General features: G+C 34.0%; 4 protein-coding genes and 2 long non-coding RNA genes across 7 annotated transcripts; 2 read left to right on the top strand and 4 right to left on the bottom strand.

Annotated features, from left to right (window-relative positions):
- Positions 1–64: 64 nt before the first annotated feature.
- Positions 65–6,942, bottom strand: LOC105131101 (uncharacterized). Its single transcript, XR_843368.1, has 3 exons — positions 6,933–6,942; positions 5,694–5,700; positions 65–216 (listed from the first exon to the last, which is right to left on the bottom strand). It is a non-coding gene; the product is annotated as an uncharacterized LOC105131101 (long non-coding RNA).
- Positions 3,821–7,717, top strand: LOC105131102 (probable serine/threonine-protein kinase At5g41260). Of its 2 annotated transcripts, none has more exons than XM_011033898.1 (10): positions 3,821–4,232; positions 4,394–4,605; positions 4,710–4,845; positions 4,960–5,093; positions 5,179–5,284; positions 5,394–5,479; positions 5,741–5,929; positions 6,092–6,259; positions 6,823–6,936; positions 7,300–7,717. In XM_011033898.1, exons 1-10 carry the CDS (start codon positions 4,151–4,153, stop codon positions 7,540–7,542), a joined length of 1,470 nt encoding a protein of 489 aa, XP_011032200.1. In that variant the 5' UTR covers positions 3,821–4,150; the 3' UTR covers positions 7,543–7,717. The 2 variants fall into 2 exon arrangements, with proteins under 2 accessions (XP_011032200.1, XP_011032201.1); XM_011033899.1 differs by having other exon boundaries at positions 3,822–4,232; positions 6,095–6,259.
- A 705-nt stretch (positions 7,718–8,422) lies between these two features.
- Positions 8,423–11,091, bottom strand: LOC105131100 (mitochondrial import inner membrane translocase subunit TIM10-like). Its single transcript, XM_011033897.1, has 6 exons — positions 11,002–11,091; positions 10,853–10,912; positions 10,568–10,620; positions 9,848–9,886; positions 9,633–9,702; positions 8,423–8,804 (listed from the first exon to the last, which is right to left on the bottom strand). Exons 2-6 carry the CDS (start codon positions 10,898–10,900, stop codon positions 8,754–8,756), a joined length of 261 nt encoding a protein of 86 aa, XP_011032199.1. The 5' UTR covers positions 10,901–10,912; positions 11,002–11,091; the 3' UTR covers positions 8,423–8,753.
- Positions 11,092–12,185: 1,094 nt separating this feature from the next.
- On the top strand, positions 12,186–12,908 carry LOC105131099 (uncharacterized). Its single transcript, XR_843367.1, has 2 exons — positions 12,186–12,335; positions 12,630–12,908. It is a non-coding gene; the product is annotated as an uncharacterized LOC105131099 (long non-coding RNA).
- Positions 12,909–13,332: 424 nt separating this feature from the next.
- Positions 13,333–16,756, bottom strand: LOC105131098 (E3 ubiquitin-protein ligase MARCH1). The gene is made up of 2 exons (XM_011033896.1): positions 16,165–16,756; positions 13,333–13,801 (listed from the first exon to the last, which is right to left on the bottom strand). The coding sequence occupies exons 1-2, from the start codon at positions 16,491–16,493 to the stop codon at positions 13,579–13,581; spliced, it is 552 nt and encodes a 183-aa protein (XP_011032198.1). The 5' UTR covers positions 16,494–16,756; the 3' UTR covers positions 13,333–13,578.
- A 1,047-nt stretch (positions 16,757–17,803) lies between these two features.
- Positions 17,804–18,595, bottom strand: LOC105131158 (uncharacterized). The gene is made up of 3 exons (XM_011033994.1): positions 18,519–18,595; positions 18,082–18,408; positions 17,804–17,964 (listed from the first exon to the last, which is right to left on the bottom strand). Exons 1-3 carry the CDS (start codon positions 18,568–18,570, stop codon positions 17,804–17,806), a joined length of 540 nt encoding a protein of 179 aa, XP_011032296.1. The 5' UTR covers positions 18,571–18,595.
- Between the last annotated feature and the right edge of the window lie 6,536 nt (positions 18,596–25,131).

Raw genomic sequence — 25,131 nt, 5'->3', positions numbered from 1 at the left:
ACCTTTCCATAAGAACCTAAAGTCATAATTATATATATATATATATATATTCATCCTTGTTATATTATCTCATGTGTGTATATTGAATGTTATCTACTCACTGATTTGTTGAACTCACCCTCTCATTATTTATCATTTCCAAGCTTATAGCTTGATAGTAGGTTACTTTTGTTGGACCTTCAGAACCTGCTCTTTTGATTGTAATTTATACATTTCCTTATATCTAGTCAGTGCTCCAAAACTCTTGTATTAAAACAATTAAGTTATATTATGAAATTAGTTTGTTGTTATTGCTGTGTTGAACTCTGATTGATTTATTAAAGGATAACTTTGTATATAAGTTTGGATTCGTATAAATATGAAACCCTGGAAGAAAACCTTACCTATGTGCTGGTCATAGATCCGAGATTCGGGTTGTGATAAACATCGGAACCTTGGAGGGGAACCTTACCTATGTGTTGGTCATGAATCCGGGATTTCGAGTTGTGACAAACACCTCCCATCCCATTACTGACTGGGTATCTGTTGAGAATGAGGATTGATTCTTGGTAAATGAATGCTGCTAGTCATTGTAACCAGTTTTCCCTTGCCATTTGTCTTTAGGCGATTTGAAATTGTTTGATGTCTGCCAAATGGAGAGCACAAATGGATCGTGAGATTGAAGCTAGGAGCATAGGTGGGATAGCGGTTAATTGTACATAAATGTTTAGCACCGGTTGAAGATAGCTCTGCTGATGTGCCGCATTGAACGTGCCTAAAATTTATGTTCGAACCAATGTGTCCTTAGCTCATTTTGCTTGTTAGATAAACCTCAGTTTCTGTATAGATTAAAACTGGAATGAAATGTTTTGGTTTTCTCAAATCCTACAGTTTCTCTATACCCTTGCACTCTTTCCTTCTGTTTATGGAATTGTTCTCAGTGAAGTACAGCTGCCTATTGACAACAGAGAGACGTAGAAAGAGCACTGTACCTGGCACTACTTGTCATGCTTAACAAAGAATACTGAACATTTGGTCCACAGAAATCTTTAATGAAGCATTAAAGATTAGAGGGACCGTGTTTGTGTTGATAGTTTCTCATCGAGAGCAAACGACCTAAATTTTTTTGAGAATACATTAACAAGTGGAGGCAGCATGTGCTCTGCCTTTTCATGTAATTGGGCTTTGCATGAGGCAATGATGCAAAATAATAATGCTTCTTGTCTGTGTCCCTCAGAGGCTACATCCCCCTACATTATACATCTTTTTCTTTCCTCTGCTTTTATGGGAGGAAATGTGACGTTGGAGGCATCACTTGTTATGTCACATGCCTGGCCTGGTTGCCCTTCTTATCAAAGGTCTCCTGTCCTCGTGTACTTACATATGGCTTTTCTGCACGTTATGGTGGTGGACAAAATAATCCATAAAATAGAACCTCCGTCGTGCATGTTTTAAAAAGTAGCTCAAGCTATTCATCAAGAACAAGTAAGCATGGCATGGACAGACATACAGTTCAGGCAGGATAAAGTCATGCTTGTTGCCAGTCAAAGAAAGGAATATAGATGCCAGGTATAGCTTTTGTTGAACATGTGAAGGTGGTCCATGAACTAATAGAAAAGGAAGTGACCTTTGCCCTCATGCTTCCCAAATCCAAGAACTCCCTTGCTGATCCATGTTTTAAAGTTCCCAAACAGATCCATTGCAGAATCCTCGATGTCTGTGCTAAAGTCTTAGTTAAAGCAATACGTTAAAAGTGAAGGAATACTAAATGATGGGTTCTTGCACAGCTGTTGTTTCTTTACCCTCGTGGGCTCACTCACCAGTCCCCAGTGTCTGTGGGGGTGGAGACCACAGTGCGTCTGTGCTCTTGCATTGCCTGAATGCTGGCAAATAGGTCCACGTTGAGTCAATTGAGCTGGAAAAAAGAAGCTGGGCAAATATCTCCATTATATCTCTTAATTTATTATGTGATCTTTGGATTGGACCCTGTTCTTCTAACCATTAAAGCCTGTCGATCACGTTATAAAATAAATAGCAAGAGCTTTTTCATTTTCAGGTTGGCATGGCAAGGTGTCTTGCTGGGAACAGAATGCAAGGTTGGTGCTTGAGATCTTCTATCATGAGATCATATCTCAAGCTGTTAGCTTTGTCGCAGACATCTTGGTTTGGTTTCTTTAAACAATTTGAAACATGGTGAGAAAAGTGTCACAATTTTTAGGTGCTGCTTGCAAAATTGAAGCCCCAGCAGGGTATTTTGTTTGGCAGCAGACAGTATGGTCTTTGGCATCTTGGAATTGTTTAAGCAAAATTAACAAGTTCAAAGCTCAGTTTGCTGGCAAAAATGGGCGCAAGTTTTGAAACCACGAGGTCATTATTATCTGTAATTTGTACTTTACATAAACTAGAAAGTTCCTAAAGAGGCGTGCGTTCTCTCTTGTTGGCCGATGTTGCCGGTGCTGCTCTCCTCAGGCCGCAGCCTGCTCTTCTAGCAGGTTCGCTGTGGTGCTGATTTTTTATTTGGAAATCTACTGAACTAATATTTTTTTATTTTTAAAAGTAAAAAAAAAAAAAACTAATTTGAAGATTATTTTAAAAAAATTTACAAAAAAAACTTTTCAATCCTGAAAAAAACCGGGACCATGATGTTTCAACTTACCAAAGCAAGATCTATCATGAATCTTAAAAGAACAGTTAGTCACCAAGATCAAGTACCAAGAGTTTAAATGTGACCATAAATTCAAGGGATAATTGGATAAGATGGAGGAAAGCAAGCCCAAATTACCATCAATTATAGGGATCCCACCATCCATTTACGAGGTTAGGATGCATTATCCGAATCTTACCAGACACAGAACATGTTACCTTTGAGCCTCACTAACCATGATGTTCACCAACTGTGGCCTAAAGTGTAAACTGTAAAACCCATTTTTCCGTGAAATTCATAACTGTAATCATCAAAGCTATGGTTCTTATTGAACACATTATTAGAAATTTTTTTTTAAAAAAAAGTAAAAGAAAGAGATAGAGAAAGACAACACAGTAAATTTCCAATAAAATATAAATAGTTTCTTATAGTGATTATTAATCAAATAATTTCACAAGATTATAAGTGTGTTATTAGTAACTTAGCGCAAATTTTCTCAAAGTATATTTAAAATATATATTTTTATATTTTTTATATTAATTTATTAAAATCATAAAATAATACTTAAAATAATGTTAATATAAAATTTCTCTACATAAAACTATTTAAAAAGGCATTTTTAAAAATTATATGTTGAACAACAAAGACAATCATACCTTTAAAAAAGTCATTTATAGTGCCTTAAGTATTTTTTATTAAAAATATATCAAAATAATATTTTTTTATTTTTTAAAATTTATTTATAATATTAATACATCAATATTAAAAAACATAAAAAAATAATTTAAAAAAAATAACAAAACAACTGTTTAGCGCGTAGCCAAACAAGCTATTCTTCTGGAAGAGGGAGAGCGTTGTCGAGTTGAATTCAATCTCCTTTCTTTGACTTTGACCCTGTATTAATTGCCACAAACACCAAGCAAGGACCTTTTAAGATTTCTATGCTTTTCACGCTTTGCCTTCGCACGTACCAGAATATTATCAGCGTGTCCAATTATCCTTCATTCAGTGTATTACACCCGCTTATTTCGAGAGTGGCTTTAGTTTCTAAGTTGTTGTACTTGGGAAGAGAATCTAGGAAAGAGACAACATAAAAAAATGGAAACGTCAAGTAAAGAAGTGAAAAAATGCAGAGAGAGAGTTGAAAGTGAAACAAACAGCTTAGCTTTTGGATCTTAAAAAGGTTTGTTTCCTCTTCTCTCACTTTCTTGCTTCCCAAACAACACTTCCCCTTCCATTTTCTCTCTTCCACTCCCAAGAAATAAAGTGTTATATATGTGTGTGTGTGTGTGTGAGAGAGAGAGAGAGAGAGAGTATAACACGGTAATAGACTCGAAGACTCCTCTTACTACTGTTACTCAAGCTCTAGGCTTCAGTATAGCTCCTTTGAGAAAAACAGAGAGAAACTCAAATGCAGAGAAATATGAGTACTAAAAAGTAAAAACTTATCTGTTTTTCTTTATCTTTGTATTTAAAGAAGAAACAGAAGAAGTGATATAGTCTAGATCATAGGAGGAGGAGGAGGCAATGGGAGGTAGGTGCTCCAAGTTATCACTCTGTTGGTGGCCTTCCCATCTCAAGTCAAACCTCAACTACCCCTCTGATCTTGGTAATCTAAATAGCTTTCTACGACCAGCCGGAGTAGTGCTATTTCCTTTTCCTTCAGTTTTTCACTGCCTTATCTTTTTCTTATCTGTAGTTAGGGTTTGCTTTATTCTCCTTTATTGTTTTTGGGTTTTGACAAACTAATATACAAACTTGTATTTGTAGAGAATGAGGAGTTATTGCCTGGTGGGTTTAGAGAGTACAGTTTGGAGCAGCTAAGAGCTGCCACGTCAGGGTTCAGTTCGGACAACATAGTATCAGAGCACGGAGAGAAAGCTCCCAATGTAGTTTACAGAGGGAAGCTTCAAGAAGATGATCGCTGGATTGCTGTAAAACGTTTTAACAAGTCTGCTTGGCCTGATTCTCGCCAATTCCTTGTCTGTAATTCCAATCTCTCTTCTATCTTTTGTTTTAAATTTCAATCCCGCTTTGTTTTTTGAGCTTTTTGTGACTTTGCTGCTGTTGGGTTCTTATTATATAGGAGGAGGCTAGAGCAGTGGGGCAGTTGAGGAATGAAAGATTGTCCAATTTGATAGGGTGTTGCTGTGAAGGACAGGAGAGGTTACTTGTTGCTGAGTTTATGCCCAATGAGACTCTCTCTAAGCATCTTTTTCATTGTAAGCCATCCTTGCTTTTCATCCTTAACTTTTTTGTTTAAAAAAAAATATATAGTTGAGCAATCGTTGGAATTAATTTAACGTCAAAAATTAAAAGGTTGAATTTGGGTTCAGGGGAGAACCAGCCGATGAAATGGACAATGAGGTTGAGAGTGGCTCTTTATTTAGCTCAAGCTTTGGATTACTGTAGTAGTAAAGGAAGAGCCTTGTACCATGACCTTAATGCTTATAGAATCTTGTTTGACCAGGTACTTGCTACGTTTTATATATTATATCAAACTCATCTTTCTCAATTTCATGATCTGCTCCTTAAATTCAATTAGTACTTGTCAGGATGCTAACCCGAGGCTCTCTTGCTTTGGCCTGATGAAGAATAGCAGAGATGGAAAGAGCTACAGTACGAATTTGGCATTCACTCCTCCTGAGTACTTGAGAACTGGTAATAAGTGAAGCTACTCTGTTTCCTTGCTTTTATTTTTACGCATTGGGTGCCAGTACATGTCAATGTCCTGTTGGTTGAGCTTAATGTAGATGCCTATGTATGGCAGGAAGAGTGACACCAGAGAGTGTGGTTTATAGCTTTGGCACCCTATTGCTTGATCTTCTCAGTGGAAAACACATCCCCCCAAGCCATGTAATATATATTCTCTTTGCTCTAATATTTGTTTAAGGTGGAATTTCATATGTATTTCTCTTGGCATTTTAACGTATGATATTTAGAAGCTGAAAAAGTAATTTGAGTTTTTAGTTTAACTTGAAATTGAACTCAGAATTTTCTGAGGAGACAATAAGCTTTTAATACTTGACATTTGGATTGTATGGTGCCTGATCGTTTCAATCAGAGAAACTTTTGAGCTTAGTATTGCCTCTCTTTTTTCACTTCCTTCTTTGGCAGGCACTTGACCTTATACGTGGAAAAAATTTTCTGATGCTGATGGACTCTTGTTTGGAGGGTCATTTTTCAAACGATGATGGAACTGAACTGGTGCGTTTAGCTTCACGTTGTTTACAGTATGAAGCTCGCGAGAGGCCCAATGCAAAGTCTCTTGTCAGTGCTCTCGCTCCTCTTCAAAAGGAAACTGAGGTGGGCATTACTTCTTTTACTCCTTTGTAAGACAATGCACACACGCATGAGACATTTCATTGGAATTTTGTGGTGTTGCTCTGTTAGTTAATGTTTTTATCATGCAAATTATAATGTTACATTCGTTCATTATATTGTATCATCTCAGTTACTGGTATTTAGCAGGTTCCATCCTACACTTTGATGGGTATTCCACATGGAACTCAATCCCCAAAGCAAACAATGTTGTTGACACCTCTAGGTGAAGCTTGCTCAAGATTGGATCTTACAGCAATACATCAAATTCTAGAAAAGGTGGGATACAAGGATGACGAGGGAATTGCAAATGAGGTTGGTATCTACTGCATATATTGTTTGATTTTTGACACATGGCTATTTTGCCCTGTTTTGAACAATGCCTTTAGTGTCTCCGAGTTTGTCTGATCATTTGATCTGCACATTAACAGCATCAGTTTCCACGGAATAGCAACCCATTGTTTCTGTTATTTCCATCACTTTTCAGTCACAAGAGATTACCATTTCTCACCCAGTCACTTGGAGATCAATCTCCACAAATGAGTTCGATTGGACATTGCCTCTCATTCCTTATTCCCCAATTGACATGTGTAACTCTCAGAATTTAGAAGGGCTTTTTATCGATCATTTTTAAACTGATAGACAAGTACCAGACTTCTTGACATATAAAAATCTTCTTGAAAACATGAGGGATGATTCCCTTTCAAAACAGATAATCGTTTTCTCCCATGCTGACAGCTTTATTGTACAACATGGTAGTAAACAGAAAAGTACTTTGATTACCATTTTCAATCATTAACGTGTTAACAAAGTTTGACTTTTTTCATTATTATACCTGTACTTAACACCGAGTGTAATTAATTTCTCTTGCCTTGTAGCTTTCCTTCCAAATGTGGACAGATCAGATACAGGAAACACTGAATTGTAAGAAACATGGTGATGCTGCTTTTCGAACTAAAGATTTTAACACTGCCATCGATTGTTATACTCAAGTAAGTCATGTTCATTGACAACTGCAGAGTCTTCCTTCGTTTTCTTACCTAATATAGGGCCTGTCGTCAAGTCCAAACATAGTGAAATGCATGGTTGCTACACTTTTTTACTGATATATGATATGGAGGAGATAGGTTAAAAGCTAAGGAGATGTTCTTCTACATGTGGAATAATTTAATGAAATAATTGGCCATGGCCTTCAGCTCTGTAACAGAAGAAAGTGAGGCGTGTCCTTTATAAGAAAGCTTCACCTTGCCATAGATTAAAATATTGCCATGAGTTTAGTTACTGATTTGATGGAAAGCTATAGAATGTGCTTTAAGATTTTAGGTAGTATATAAGTTTTTTTCCTGGTTGTGCAGTTTATTGATGGCGGGACCATGGTATCTCCAACTGTATTTGCTAGACGCTGTTTGTGCTACTTAATAAGTGACATGCCACAACAAGCTCTTGGAGATACTATGCAAGCTCAAGCACTTTCCCCCGAGTGGCCCACTGCCTTCTATCTTCAAGCTGCTACCCTCTTTAGCCTTGGGATGGACAGTGATGCACAAGAAACTCTAAAAGATGGCACATATTTGGAAGCCAAAAATCATAGAAACTGAAAGCGTATAGCCTTTTTTGTAAAAAAAAAAATTATATACTCGTATTCATCTCTATTTGTTTCTTTTGCATTTTAATTTCTGCAGCACCACAAGTTTAACTGTATTATTTATATGCTTGGTGTATGTCATCATCATTTTGATCTGAACTTTGAACAAGCCTCTTGCTTCTTGGCGACTTCTTGTTGTCCGTACTAGGTTTAATACTACATCGATCACAAGCTGAACGTAAATTACCGCATGTTCAGTGGTGCTGATCCAAGTGCTTTCAGCTGAAAAAACATCAAATTGCTGCCTTTTGAGGACGTCTAAGGAACCAGGGACAATACCGATTACCAAATTCCACCGAAACGAATTGGAATTTAGACAGGAGCCCCGTTTTATGGATCACCCGGACAGATCATCTGGACAAAGCTGCTTAGCAGTCTCCTGAAGCGACTAAAGTCTGAATGTCCTAGTTTAACATCAAAGTTGTGCAGTTGCCTCATACATGGCCAAACAATATGTCTTTTCAAGGTAGCTCCAAAAGCAAATGTAAAGTGTCCATGGCAGGCTTGGAGGACTCGAGACCATGTGCCTCGGAAACTTGGTTGCACTTATGGCTACCAGGTGGAAGGGAAGCAATTGGCTGCCTCGTGTTAGGAAATCAATTTCCTTTGGTCGTTGCCACTCGCACATTGAAAACGCAATGACATTGGCGATGCCAAATCAATTATCAATTGAGCACCAATAACTATTTAGTTTCTCGTCGAGACAATTTGCCATCTGAACTGTTCATATACAAATAGCTCAATATTAGCTACCAAAAAATTTATATAGTTGCTAATAATATTTCTCCAGTTTCACCAAATGCTATAAGAACATTAAACAAATGAGTCTCGTAATGTTCAATTAATATTCATTAAGCAATTTTAATTCTTGCACCAAAAACTGCCAATAATCACGCAACATTATGCAAATGATTTAACTGTAATGACAGAGATCATGTGCTACAGGCAAAAAGACGAACTCTTATCACCAAGGTCCTGAAGCCAAAAAAAATGATCTTATTTATAGTAAAATCTAAAAGACAGATTCAAAACTGCCATTAATTCCTAATCAAATGAAAATGACATCATAGATTAGAGAATAATAACAATGTGAGAATTGTTAGTTCCCTTCCTCTTCCAATCTATTCATGAAGAACAAATTTCAAACCCGAGCAGGTATGAGTTTCACATTGGACGTTGACCAGCACTAAGCATCTGGCCGATAATACCATTCACCTGGCAAAAACATTTGAGCTTTGATTATATAACCATCCAAACAGAAGAGCTTGCATTTGTAACAACTTGGACTGCAAAATGTGCAAGCAAAAACACTAAAGGAAGCACAATGTTTTAACACAAGTATGAAATTACCAAAAGAACCGGGGCATTCGCAAAGCCACCATATGAATAGTTTTCCAGGAACAGAAGGAAGGCATATATGAGCAAGAAACATGTAACCATGTTATGATTCTTCACATTTACCTATAATTACAATGAATGCTAAAATGTACCAAGAAACGTGGAAATTTTTTGATAGAGCATATCCATATGGTATTCACCCTTTATGAATATTAGCCATTTTATAATAGGTGTCTGTATATGCTGAGAATTTAAAAAAAAAAAAGATGGCAAAAGCCAAAACATAAAAGAAAGATTAATTGATCTGATTAAAACAACAGGCACAACTGAATGATGCATCTAACAAACAAAACTATACAAAAGATTAACTATCAGTAAGATATTGCTTGATCAGAAAAAAGAAGAAGCAAGACATTGCAAACAAACCTTGAATAGAAGCGACATGAAAAGTAGCAAATGAAAGATGGAGATCAAGCATGTAACATTATATCATTATTTGTGTTGTACACCTAAGGCTATAAGAACTAAAATTCATACAAGCAGATACGTCTAAAAAAATTGTTTCACATGATTGCATTTAAAAAAATATCAGCATAGATGATTTGGTTAAAATAGATCATTGTTTATTAACTAAAGTTCTAAGCATTGCTAAACATTAAAGAGATATAAATTGAACAGCTAATTGAAAAAAGGTAAATAACCTACCGCCCAGTATTTCGAAACACATCTGTCAACACAACTATTTTCACCCATGTTTAACTCAGCCTCCTTGTGCCTGAACAGAAAGAAAAAACATAAAAGTTGAAGACAAAGCAAAAAAAGAAAAAAGAAAATGAATGTGAAGCTCAGATATTTTCATCCATCAACACTTTCACAAGGGTCACTGATCCCTACAAACAGAAGAAAATCAGAGAATTTACCTTTTGTCAATGCACTTGTTGAAACATGTATTGAGAAGCCTGAAATAACAATAATCCAATAATCAAATTCAGGCACAAAGTGATCCTTTATCTCAGATATGATTCCAAATTGTTTAATGATTGAAATCCAAGCTCATGTGATACCAATAGAGATCACATGAAAAATAAAAAGATGATAACCACAGCTAAATGTTTCAAACTTAGAAAGCCAGTTATTCAGTTTTCACCTCTTACTAATCACTAATAACTAAAGAAGAAAAGATTAATGAAGCACGAGGGCAATCATTCATCTCCTTCAATCAACTATGCTAATTCTAATCAGGTATAAACAGTTGTCGAGATAGCGTGGTTGTCTATCAAAAAAAATCCCATCCAAAAACATCAAAGAAAAAAAAACACTTCAGTAAACAGCGAAATCCTACCGCTTCAGTACTGATTGTCAGCTCTTCACAATTCGCATAATCTAAAATTGAACAAACCATAGAAGACCATGATGATAATGAAAGTGAAACAGGCATAAAAAGCAACTAGAAAAGAATGTAATTGTTTCATAAACGGAAGCTCGAAGATTCCCATATAAATAAAAATGAAACAGAAATGAAAAGCAACAAGAAAACATTGTAATTGTTTCATAAAGGAAAGCTCCCAGCTTCCCAAATATCTCCAATGCCTCTGTTTTGCACTCCTATTACTAAAACACAAAAAGAAACAACTTATTACCTGTTAAACAGCTCGACTCTGTATTCCATCTCGGTCTCAGCCATGCCATAGGCCTACAACACCATTATCAAAATCCAAAAACTCAAAACACTGATTGCAAAATGTCCACGTAAATAATCGTAATAAATTATCAATAAAAACATATAAATAGAAAAAACAAAACAAATACTAGTACTTAAAACCAACCAAAAATCACCATAAATAACAAAAATCACAAAAGGGTACCCAATTCACTGTCTAAAAATCCCATAAGAGAAGAGAAAAGGCTGAAATGAAAGGACCCACCTGTTCTTTGGAGACACCAGCTGGTAGACCAACGTTATTCGCAGCCATTGTACTTATACCCTGTACCCACCACAAATACACAAACTTATTATCAACCCACAAAGAACCTTTCTCGGGTAATTTAGAACGAAAATCGAATCCAAACGTACTGTAAGAGATGAGTAGAAGGAGCCGCGAGATGGATGCGAATTAGGGTTTTAGGAGGCAAGGCAAGCGAGGCCACAGTTTGTTCATTCTATTAAAAAGGAAAAGTAGTGCGTTGATGATCATAATATCACATGCTTGTATGCTTAGTATCTACAAGGCCCAATGATAAGAGGCCACGCAACCTAGCACGAATGAAATTGAGGGAGTACATTATTATCATTCGCCAGCGCTGCGCCGTAGATAGAATGAATTTTTCTAACGTAAAAAAATATTATATGTGTTTTAAATGTTTTTTTAGTATATATATATTTTTAAAATTATATAAATATTAATTTGATATGACCGGATTAATTTATTAGATTTAAAAATAATTTAAATTATTAATAAAAATATTGTTTGATTTAAAATAAATATTTTAAAAATATTTTTTTATAAAAATTAAAATGGTAACATATTAAATCGATTCAAATTAACTTGGATTAATTTATTAATTTACATGATGAATCATGAAATTATAATAATTTTATAAATAATAAAGTATAAAGTCTAATTTTTAATAAATTCATACTTAAATAATAAAATTAAAAAAATTAATTACAAAAAACTAATAAAATAGTCCGAGTAAATTTATATTAACCTTTGAAATCTAAAATTCTAGTTATAAAATTGAGATATTTTAATAAAAAATAATAAAACAAATTATAAAATTTGATTCCTATTTAACTTGGTATAAAAAATAAAATTAAAAAATATATTAAAAAATAATATAAAAATAACTCTAATTAACCTAATTAATCCGCAAAACCAATAATTCGAGTCATCAAATAAAAATAAATTTTTAAAAAATAAATTAAATTAAATTAAAAAGTCTAGTTTTCAATTATGCAAATATTAAAGGATGAATTCGAAAAAAATTAATTAGATAAATAAAAAAATTAATTAATAAAGTTAATTCATTAATATAAAACTGAGATAATTTTATAAAATTAAATTATAAAAATTATAAAATTAAATTTTTAATAAAAAATAATATTTAATACTGTAATTTCAATAAAAAAATCATTAAAAAAAACAAAGAAAAGAAAAACTATTTTTTGACGAGGGTACTGTAAAATCTCTTTCCCTTTCAACCTTTTGTTAATTTATATAAAAGAGACACGTGTAACCTGCTCGGTTCCCAAATGGAACACCTAAATAAGACCCCAATTTTGTTTTATTTTTCTAGGGTTTTGGTGCTGTGTTTTTAGGGTTTTTGGATTGGGGGCTATAACAAGTGAAGAAGAAGAGTGAAGGGAGCCAGAAGCTCAGAAATCAGACTGTCAATACTAATAAGCAGGTAAGGAGACGGGATGCTCTCTATCTAACCCTAAAAATAATAATGAAAGAAAATGTTGTTAATTTTTTATTGTTGTTAATTTTTTGTTGTTGTTGCTGAAGGTAGGAATGAAGCGCGGTTCCTTTTAATCAATCAATAGCAGAGTCTTGTTGCTACATGAAACATCTATCCTCGAGTAATTGAATTGTTCCGAATACCCTGACCTTTTAGTTGATTATGCAGCTACTGCAATTTTCTTTTCAGTTTCCCGTTTCTGTTTTTTGAGTTTCGACTTCTTGCGTGTAACTTTTGCAGGTAATCCAGTACGGGAGGTGTTGAAAGATGCATGTCAGAAGTTGATGTTGACGTGCCAGCATGTGAGGAGCTCATTGGACAAGGCTGTTGATGATTATAGATGGAATTCCACCACATATATAGATACCAAATAATGGTTGAGATCGATGTGACCAATTGCAATCTTCATGTTATGGTTTTAGCTGAATGCAACACGATATGTTTGATCCAATTCAATCAGTGTGTTTGGATATGATTCGTGTTTCTCATCATTTTGGAAGTTGGATACAAATTTCTTCATCTTTTAGGGGTTGGGTGGAACAAATTTAATTGGCATTTCTGCTATCTAAGTTAAACAGAGTCAGAGAGCTATTCATCTATCAGGCAGGAGGGAGCAATTTTGATTTTTCTGTTCTCTCATGAAGGTGCGATCTGTTTATTTCATTCCCATTTGATTTCCAGATAATCACAGAATGGTCCAAGTAATTTACAGAACTGCTGCCAATACATGTGGATTTGGAATTTCCGTACTAGCAGCAGGCAGTGCATTGCTCGAGTGAGTTAGTGAACACCTGGGTTTGATTCTAACCAAATATGAGGCCAAGTAGAATCAGTATTTGCCCATGAGAATCAGCCAATCCTCTCTGCTCCATTTACAATCGTCCAAAATTGGAAACTATTGCTTACAGAAGTTTTCTGAACATAGTTAAAAACTGAAGGGGGGAAAAGAGAAGGACAGCAGGCAGGAATTATATGTAAACGAAGATAGTGATTTACGTGTATGCATAATACAGAAACAAATACACTGGAGCACCTGATCAGTTGCAGTTGCAGTGTTAGTCACAGATGTGGCACAACCTATAAGCTAGAATACGGACGAAGAGCATAAAAAACAGGCACTTGATGGAAGGGGGGTCACACTCACACCTCATCCCTGATGCCAAGAAATGGCCACGACTTGCTTCCCGGTTCAAGAGAGGACTTTAAAGTGAAAGATCCAAGAAATGACAAAGGCCATCACCATGCAGGCAAGTAAGAAATTCATAACGCGGCGGCTATGCCAAAATGCTTGGGTCTCCACGAGGGTAAGAGGGGCTGCTGGTGCTGATAAGACTGCCGCACTAGCGTTATGTGCCTCATTTGTCTGTTGGCCTGCAACACCAAGTGCAGTGGCACCACATATCTCACATGTCCTGTAAAAACAGAAACACAACAGCGTTAAGATAATTTAGAACTTAAATCAAAATTGAATTGCCATAAAAATAAACATGGAGTCTCAAACAAGGTAACATCTTGAGTTCAAAAGGGTAAATTTTGTTTGGTGACAGATTAAATTGTTTGAATTCATATATACTTATGGCATTTCAGAAGAGCCACTGAAGATTTATTAGTTTTTGAGAGTGCTATGGAAAGCATTTTGTCGCTATTTACGCTAAATTCATATGTTGACACTATTCAGCAAATGCATACAAACACCTTACCGTAGAATGGTTAGATCATTCGGTATGCATATAAGCCTTCTTGTAAACAACAAAGGCAGCATGTCGCAAAAACATAATTGGATCAGTAATGAGAAACAATAAAAACCTGTGACAGTGGGTACAACCACAATAGCAGAATGAAGAAATGACCAATTTATACGGATAAAATGAGAGGCAATCACGTTTGTGTCCTATATGCAAGTGTGTAACGATTCACAAAAGGAGAAGTTTGCATACCATACTTCAAGACATTCATAGAAGCAGAATTTCTGCAGTTGAATATTTGAATATTCGTAGAGAAGCACTTGTCTACTTCTCAAAGTCAATACTTGCTCCTAGCTATGGGTTTCATGGCCCCACACTTCATGCTTCATAAAATGTAACCGTGAAAGACCCTCTACGCTGTTTGTTTCTTTCTCTTTTTTTAAGGAAATTTGGCTTTGATTCAAGTCAGGGTAACTACAAGATTTACTACGCCCACAGAATTTCTACTTGGCCTTCAATTTGACAGTTCTGTTCCCCCTTATTCAGAAAGGTCACAAAGGAGCAAAAGAATAAGGACAACTATAACCAGAGCATGGCAGGAACAATAGCTAACAAGAGTCCAGAGTGGTTAGATTGGCTAATGTCAAGCACAAGGAGGAAAGCTTTGTCCATGTGAATTTGGAAATTTGAATGTGCTGATAAGTGATTAACTCGGTAACAAAAACAGGAATTATCGAGGTTAAGTGGTAGGTGATCAAGAAGAATCTAATTCAAGTATTACAAATTTGATGAACTCCCAAAAATCTAATATATTCAAGAAATATGTTATTTGGCATTTGGATTTGGTTAATCAAATATCAATCTTCTTATTTCCTTTTCCTTAGCCCATAAAATGAAAAAAATTGATAATATTAGTTCTGGTATCTTCAAAAACAGTTCTTATTAGGGACTTGAAGAACCTTCAATAATAAAATCAATATTTTTAAATAAATAAAAAAATAGCTTTGAATTCCAAGAAAGATAATGTTTGTTCTTGGTATTATAAATTTTTAGAGTAAGAAAAAATGAACCATTTACTTAAAAGAGGAATAATTCTTCAATTTTAATAGCATTAATAGAGACAAATATCTTTTATATATTATTAATGAGATAGAAAATGTAGTAAACCCCTTAAGATCTATAGATATAGAAAAATAATTACTTCTAACATAAACAGTTAATGTTAATAATCTAAAAATAAAATTTTATAGTCATAACATGGATCTTTAAGTCCAATTAAGTTTGACGTGTAATCAAATCTAAAAAAATAAATTTAGGAGTTCCTCGTACCCTCAATGTCTTGGTTTAAGCTCTTGGCAGAACCAAACATAACAATTCCAGCAACTTGCTAGATTAATGTGATTTGAATTTAGTTCTAAATCCATGTATATTAAGTTTGATATTTTATTGTTTATATTGACTTAAATTTAACTCATAGTTAAATCTAAATGTGTTAAATATGTGAGAATAACAAAGCTACATTCAATTTAGCTAACACCCTATCTATGGATCTTTAACTTTATCAAATCACAAAAATATTTACCGGTCAAAACTTATACCTGGGTTACTTTTCATTTGAAACAATAGAAGACAATACCTCTCTCATTTAATTAGTCCCAACCCTCAGCAACTTCAATTATTCTAAATAAACCCTAGTTGTTCTCTCTCCAAAACTGTCTCTATGCTGCCAAAACAAGCTAATTAAATTTTTTGTTCCTCCTCAAGTGGAGTTTTCTATTAATCATTAACAAGAACTTATAGTGGGAAAAGCACATTTACAAGTTGACAGTTCAAATCAGATCAGACCGATACAATCAAGAGGATCCCAAGATTCTTTTGCGAACACTTTCAAGTCACCAACATGCGGGATCAAACAAATTCCTCAAGCCAACAAAACTATAACCAGAATTTTTTAACCGAAGAACATAATGCCGAATTCTTCAAAACCATCAAATGGATATCCTAATTTTCTGACAAACAAGCTAATGCAACAACAGAACATAACTTTTTTAGCAAGAAAAAAAAATGAAAAAGTTGAAGTCTTTACTCACGTGTTACCCTTGATCTTGAACCAAGTCTCTGCACATTTCTTGTGTGCAGCCCCCAAATCACCCTTACAAGAACACCCCAACTCGATAGCAACTCCACATTCTTGCTCTCTAGTCTCCAAACCCAGGTGGCAAATTCTACAATCTCTCTGAGTCTCGTTGTCCAAATGCACCTCCATATCCAAACCTCCACTCTCCAAATCCACCTCTGACAAGCAATCTGACACAGAAGAGTTCCTATGAGCCCCAATCTCGCCAGACAGTGAGATTTCACTGCTGCTGGCACTGAAATGGTGGTCTCCGTCGAAAGGGGGAGACTGTGTAGCTAGCATTTTGAGAGAACTTAGAAAGGAGAAAACTTAAGAAAGTGCTAAAGGCCGGGGTTTTGATGAAAGGGTTTTATGCCATTTGCTTCGTCAATTTTCAGGAGAAGAGAGCTAGCAGTAACGAGATAGAGAGAGAGAGAGAGAGAGCTAAGTTTGGAGTTAGCGACAAACAGAGGGGTGTTAAAGGAAGCAGGGAAGGTGGCGGTGTTTGTTTCTATCTTTACTTTCTTTTATTAAAAAGATCAAACTCTCTCTGTCTCTCTCTCTCTCTCTCTCTCAATATCTATGTGTCAGTTTAGGGCAGTGTTGGTTAAAGGTAAACCCAAGGAAACTGCTGTTGTCTTGGTGGCGCAGAGCAGAATTACGATGGAAACTGTGGGGTATGATGGAATGGAGAAAATTATAACTTCATGCTATTTTTTTTTTCAATGCCTAATTTTTTAATTTACCTGTTTGAGTGATCTTTTTTTTTTTAGCATATTTCATCATTGAGAATGTTAAATTCTAAGGTGGTTGGTATCAAGTAATACATAGTAAAATAGATCTCGCGCTAGATTAAAGAAAATTAAAATTTTAGTGTCTAACTCTTTTTTTATATATATTTTAGTGATTAGATATTATTTCACGTATTTGAATGATTAATTTTGATTTTTTTTTATTCTGAATGCATTTTATTATTTGACAAGTTGGGGTGATTTTGGTGTAGTTTCATCCATAATTTTTATGATTTTAGAATGTACTTAAACGATATATTTGAATGTTAATGTTATGAGAATTAATTTTGTTTAATAATAAATTTAAATTAAATTAAATTACATTAAATTAAATAATTATATAAATTATAATTTTGTTTAATTATGAATTGAATTGAATGTTAAATTGTAAATTTTAGGTTGATTATTTTTTGTGATAGAGAGTTGAGTGGTAGAAAAAACATCCTCCATTAAATTTTTTAGATTGAAATTGCATATGGCTCACTAAATTATATTATTTTTAAAATAAATTTCGAACTGTGTTGCTCTTTCTATAATTTTTTAAAATGCTACTTCAAAAAAAAAAACAAACACTCATGATGATTGCCAAGGGAAACTATTTAATTGGAATAATTATGTTGGAGATCAGTCCAAAACACAAAATATTTAAACAGGCATGCATAGAAAGTACTCCTAATTATTATCATCGCGATTCCAGGAGAGATTGTATATAATAATAGGCTCCGTATTCTCTGTTTTTTAATCCCTTTTGAACTATACAGCAGAAAGATCGTACATGATCTCTAATTGAAAAACTTAGTATAAATTACTCCAATAACAGAATCAAATGGAAGTTGGAGCGCAAGCGACATCAGCAGCACTAGATATGGCAGATTCGGGTGGAAGGGCTCCAACAGAGGCTGGTGCAGGGGCTGCATCACCATTGCTTCTAGTCTGGTACATGGCACGGCGGGGACTGGCGCACAGGTTTGGCAAGTAAACTCCTGAATATACGCATGCAATGTATATTATTTTTGTGCGAGATTTTTGACACATGAAGTGGAAGGAAATAAAAAGTTGTAGCGGCTGCAGATAGATAAAGGATTAGCATATGGAAGTACCTTCTGCTAGGGCCAAATTGGAGTAGAGATCGACGATGTTGGGGCAAGCTTGAGAGCACGACTTTGAGCAAAGTTTAGTCAAGAACTGAGGCTGAAGGAGAGAGTCTGATGAGATACCAACAGTGTTTCTATTGAGGCCACATGCAGTAATACATTCATCGATCTCAATCCATTCGTTCAGTTTATCTACAACAACCTCTGATGTCTTGCATTGGTACTTAACACCTCCATCTTTCGTGGCGTAATTCTCCAGCAAACATCGCTTCCCAGAAGTTGCAATTGAATATGAGCAGAAATCAACGGGCAACTGCTCGCATACAAGCTCGCCTAGATAATATACCATGTCAAACAATAAAAGAAACAATTCAGCACCGCTAGCATACAAGATTGAATATATCTACAGAGAGAGAGAGAGAGAGATGAGTAGAAGGATTTACCAAGAGCTCCATTAAGGAGAAGAGAGAGAGCAAGGAATGCGATCAAGGCCATATTTATCTGATCAGAGAATGAGAAATGAAAGATGGTGTGAGAGATCAGGTTTGTGCGGTTGTTGTGTTTATATAGTAGAGGGAGGGGAGGATACATCTCCCTCAGAGGTCAATGACTATGTAGGTATCTTATGCTGATTTAGTTGGCAAGAAAATGTCATTGTTTGTCGTTTCTTTTGAGGCATTATTTGGCAACATAATAATACAATATTACGGTAATTATTTCATATGATGTTTTGGTGGCAACGGAAATCAACTTCGTTTTATTTTTGGTCATGCGCCGTAACAAAATAATCAATTATATAAAGTAAATATATTTTAAGAAATAAACGGCATGAATAATAAAATCAGAATCAAAATATTATATTGAAAAAATATAATTACAACTTAACAACCTTTTATTTTTTTGAAAAAATGGGTCAAGTGATGTCTGAACCTTAATTCCCATCCTTGTAACCAGGTTCAGACAGACAAGATTGAATTTTACTAGTCTATAATGACATGGTAGAATGTGTTTAGAAAAATGGTTATTTTTGTGATTGCCATAGATAAAAAACACTTTTTTAAAAAATTATTTTTTTTTTTATTCTTTTAAGTAAATATGTGTTTTGTTTTAAAATAAGAGTTTTTTAAAAATTATTTGATATGTATTTAATTAAATTACTTTTATAAATGCTTTTATTAGTAAAATTATCTCGAAGCACGTGTGAATTTTGTGAAGTTGTGAATAAAATTTGTCAAGGAATTCTTTTAATACATAAAAAATATGAATGTTACATAATTGTTGTCCTCCATTCATCCCATTAAGCTATCTCTGATGTCATCATGAATGTAATTCATTTGAGAAGGCTTATGGTTCCCTTGACTTTGACTTTGAGAACGTGATACAACATTGACTAAAAAATTATCAAGAATAAAATAAGGATTGTGTCATATTTTGTAAATCCAACATTTTTTTGTGACTTTCTTCTTATGTAGTTATGCGTTGCCATTAACGCCATTACAATCTACACTTGTGATTTGTACGAATATATCGACATGTTCTGTAAAATTCTTCATCGTTGTTTCCACACCCTAAATGCATGTTCAATGACATTGCGGAGTGATGAATATGCGTTATTGAATCGCTTTTCCTGACTTGTTGGTTGCCCTCGACGTCGAAACTCTCAGAAGTAATACCTCTCACCTTTATATGGACCGAGATATCCATACTCATTTAAGTACCTAGCATCAACCAAATAATATTTACCTGAAATAACGATAAAGAAAATTATATCAAATGTAATAAAGAAATACAGAATAAACATATTTAAAATATAAATATGTTTGAATCTAATTATTTTCCTACATGTACCTTCAGGAGATTTTAGGAATTTTATGCTTGGATTATCAATAGCCTCCAAAAAAATACAAGTATCATGAGCGCTATATTCTCATCCTGCCCAAACAAACGTGAATTGCATATTAAAAAAACATGTTGCCATTACATTCTATGCCGGCAGACCTTTTCTATCGATAAATAGTACTTGATTTTCATGAGAAACAAAAGCACGCACATGTATCCCGTCGATTGCTCCAATGCAATTCTACAAAACAAAACAATAACCAACATTTTATAAGTAATTAAAGATTAAGAATATAATATTAATGTTGATCTCTATAATTGCTATAAAGACTGTCTGTTTGACCTTAAAATGAGGCATAAATTTAGGATTCATCGCAATTTCTCATGGAGTGTTTAAAAATTCAGAGTCCTTGGGTTTCATTATATCTACTGCAAGCAAACAAATTATCTCCAACACTTAATTAAAATAGCGACTCATAGTTTCACCTGAGTGTTGAAATCTTTTCTAGACTTGCCTATTTGTTTAACCTAATACAATAGTGTACAAAAATATTGTCACCTTTTCAAGAACACTCGTCCTTCTCGATGGTTTCGAGCCATATTATGTTTCCAAGTCATAACAAAGGTTTTATAACGTCATTGAATCCATCTTAAATATGTTAACACACCATTTTCAGTATCCTCCAACGACTTCAGTCAACCATCTCATCCTTGTGTTATATGAAACCATACAAGGTTCCTTATACACATAAGTAACATAGTATATGTGCAAAGCACTAATGGTACATAACAATAGTTTTTTATGATCAAACTCTCGTTGCCAAAATGAATCATCTTCATCATCAGTACAATTTGAATTCATGTTTTCATCAAGCTCTCGTTGCCAAAATGAATCATCCTTATCATCAGTACAATTTGGATTCATGTTTTCATCACTATCATCATATCATCATCATCAGTTCTGTTTGAATCATCCCCATCATCGCCACTATTATTCACCCCTTCATTACCACAACCATTTTCATTATTGGTAGCTCCACCACTATTGCCAGTATTCCTACAATTAATATGATCAATTACATGATTCATCACAATATCATAATTGTTATCATATTTAACACCAAGCATAGCATTAACCCATTCATATACCATATTTACCTACACAAATTTAATTGTAAACATTTGTGTTTATTTCAAGTCATATTAAAAAAAAATCCATCACTTTTTATATTTAAATTGACAACACTATTTATCACTTTAAAAAATATGAAAAAAAATAATATCATGTAGAAAAATAATATCATGCTATAGATTAATAACATGACTTTTATCCATAACCTATATAAATAAAGAAAACTTCAATATCAAAATGTTATGTTGTATAGCATTCAAATTCATGCATGAAACAAAAGCATCAAAACAATAATGTGAGGATAAACTATAGCAAACAATTGCATACAAACCACATCACTTTTTGGTCTTGCATTGAAAGACCAATGAACTTTAAATCAGCAACAAATCAGCCTTTAATGCAAAAAATGAGATTAAACACAAAGAACTTACAACTAAAACTTCTGTTGCAGGAACTTTGAAGATCAAAAATATAATTATTATAGTGTATTAAACAGGGCAGAATAGTATTTATAAATGTGAAGTAACAACATGTATTATATATAGGAAGCAATATATCTCATTGTCAAAACTTTTACAATTTCAAACAATACATATACTCAGTAACATTGAAGAATATGCCTGACTGCAGTGCTATAAAGCTTTTACAAATTGAGAATCTTATTGCCTTTTCTTTTTAGGTGCATGTGCTCATGCACTGTTTCAATAATGCAGCCTTACATATACATACAACCAAGAACCTACAGCCTTACATTTCATGATTGTAAAGCAAAAAAGTGGTTGTAAATAACCTGCTGCCTTACATCATAACTATAAAGAAAACAATGGTTGGAAATAACAATTCTTTTCTAATAGATGTAAAACTTGATTCCATAACTTCCTGTTGCCAAAGCCCCACTTGCCATAGGTCCCTTTATCTGTACATATTTTTATTTCTCTGTTTCCTTCACTTTTTCAGCATGCTTTGATGGTTCCAGCATACTAACATGGTAGTGCCAACATACAACGGTAGCAGCATTCACAAACAGCATACCCTAAAACAGCACAACCAGCATAAGCAAGCACAAACAATTTAGCATCACACGGCAGTAATAGTATAGCAATAATCATTCACAAACAATATCTTAATACAACACCGATATCAGCATAGCCATAAGCATTCAGACACGACATATAATCACACATTGTTCCAGCATAAATCTTAACAGTCATTATAGGTATCCCTCAACATAACAGCAGATTATCCCTCAATATAATATAAGACAACACAACAATTTAACAATAATCCATGAAATGTAAAAAAGGTTAAGTTAGCAATCCGTAAACATAATATAAACTGCTAGTTCTCTATAAAATCAGCACCACTCTTCATGCTTCAATCCAGCAGCCTTAAGCATTATTGTCCCAATATTGGACACCTGTACATGACTTGGTAGAAAAACAAAATCTCATATTCATCCAGTTGTTAAAGTAATTGAAAACAGAAACTATGATACATTAGTAAAGCAATATTGATTGTAATTTAGTGTTTTTGACTTCTCTTGTATATTTTTTGAAGCCATTGATACTTCCTATCAATATCTCTAATTGAGGCCCACATCTCTTTTTTCGTCCTCCTAGACAAGTACTCAGTTGCAAAACAATACAAGTCATCACCGAAAGTAATTTCGAGTATGGAATGGACCTCTAGCATCACCTCACTTATACTACACCCTATCTTATCCCTACTCTCATTCCTGATGGAAACACGATCAAGTAGTTCATCCCAATGTGACATCAAGCAAGCACCTACTCTTGAAGGTTTTTTACTTTTATTTCTACTTTGTCCACCACATTGTTCTCTTGCTTTTCTCTTTCCATTGCTATTTGTGATACTGTTATTTTCCATATTCACGTCAATAACTAAATTGCAAACATCATCAGTGAATTTAAGAATATCATCCTTCTCAAAATCTCCACTTTCTTCCTCCAAATTTTCTTTTTCATTAACATTACCATTCAAAGTGCTTTGACCAGCAGCATTATCATCAAATAAAGATCCGGAAGATGGCATCCAAACATAATATCCAGTCACCATAACATTACTGATCATTAAATCAAACTTACTGCAAAATGATGGTTCAATCCCAGAATGTCTAAACTTTTTGGAATCTTTGATTTTCTAAAAATAAGTGTATAAAATATCAAATGCGTAAACTAAATAACACATGATACATTGTTTTAGAAATAGGACAAGACAAAGTAAAAAATATATATAGAGAGATAAAAAAAGGTATCAATAACTAACTTGAGTTTTTTTCGCCCACCACTCATCACTAGCACTAATAGTTCTAAGATCACTATTCCATCCTACATCTATTTTAAAAATCATTTTTTTCCAAATCCTTTAGTCTTTTTTAGCACCATCCCATTTGTTTTTAAGTTAGTCTTACTAAAAGCATGACTATTTTTCTCTTTGAAGACAGTCATAACAAATTTTCATTCGACCTTATCGAAATGAGTGTTTGGCCTCATTCCTCTATCAATATCAACAATACAAATATCATAGAATGTATACACCATGTTTTTAGTCAAAGATGCTTTATCCAAGCTTTTAATACCTTTCATTGATATTTTTATTTCTAACATAATTCATTAACGTTGACAAGGAGACATGAGTCTTTAAACTTTGTAGTGGGTATTAACGATGTTATATGTTCAAAACTTTTACAAATTGCTATTAAGAAATGTGATAATGCTGCCATTAATGCAGTTGATTTAAAAACGTATCCCTATTATGTTCTATTGTGTTTATTTATACTATATATATCTATATACTAATGATAATAATTCATTAAATGACTAGTCTTTAAATATGAATGAATAAATATTGTGTAAGATACAAATAGGACATGCCATCTTCATATTAAAGGCAACAAGGTAAGCAATATAAATCCATATATTTCACACCATAAAGTAGAACGAGGTCCATTTATGATAACCAAACTCCTATGATTTTCAGACTCTCCAACATCAACAGATCCATATATTTCATAACATAAGGCAGAACATATTGGAACAAATTGAAGGTAATTCAAGAATATGATAAATTCAGATATTTCATATCATTAAACACATCTCTTATCATTTTCAGACTCCCAACGTCAACAGATCCATATATTTTATAACATAGAGCAGAACAAATTGCAAGAAAATGAACCTAATTCAAGGAAAAGATAGATGCAGATATTTCATATCATTAAACACAACAAATTACAACAAATTGCAAAAAAACAAAGGTATTGCAAGGAGAAGAATGATAAAGAAGAAATTTTGTGATTTTTTTTACTGCAATCATAGTCTTAGGGAGACCTAACGGATACCCCATTTGGTTCATAGACAAAAGCATGCATATTTTCTAGATTAGAAAACACTATTCATTAAACTGATTTGACTTATCACGAACACAAATCCAAAGCGCTGCCATCTATATAGAAGTTTCACATACAATTCTTAAATATCAGACCCCATCTTATTAATCAGTGCATATATCGACCATCATTCACCTCTAGATCAAAGTGGCAACACAATCATGTAATAGCCTTAAACAATGTTCTGATAATCCTAAAACGACACACACTTCATGCAATAGCCTTAAACAATGTTCTGATAATCCTAAAATGACACACATTTTAACTAGCTTGCCTGCAACTCAAACACTGCAAACTTATTTGTCTATTATGCAGTTTAGAACAGGCTAATCCAAGACATCAAGGTCGTAGCTTTATGAAATGGACTGAAGGATATCTGCAGCATAAGAAACAAATTAGTATAGGCTAATAATAGGGGAACTGCAGATCAAGCCATGACGAACAAGATTGAGCATGGTTTTGCAACAAAAAGCAGTTGGGTTCGTAGATCTGCCAAGAAGAAAAACAGATCACGAAGGCTAAACACATGGTGGTGACATATCTAAGTTCATTGCCTTTAAATAGTAGAGAAGATCAACACTTTTGCTAAATGAAAAAAGCAAAAAAGAACTGAAGGAATTAACTTACCACATATTGTAGCTAAGCTCGGGGTGGGTGTGGCTGGTCATCGCATTCG

This window comes from Populus euphratica, unplaced genomic scaffold (genome assembly GCF_000495115.2).
Source record: "Populus euphratica unplaced genomic scaffold, PopEup_1.0 scaffold76.1, whole genome shotgun sequence".
Taxonomy (NCBI): Eukaryota; Viridiplantae; Streptophyta; class Magnoliopsida; order Malpighiales; family Salicaceae; genus Populus; species Populus euphratica.
This window is presented reverse-complemented; position numbering and strand designations above follow the sequence as displayed.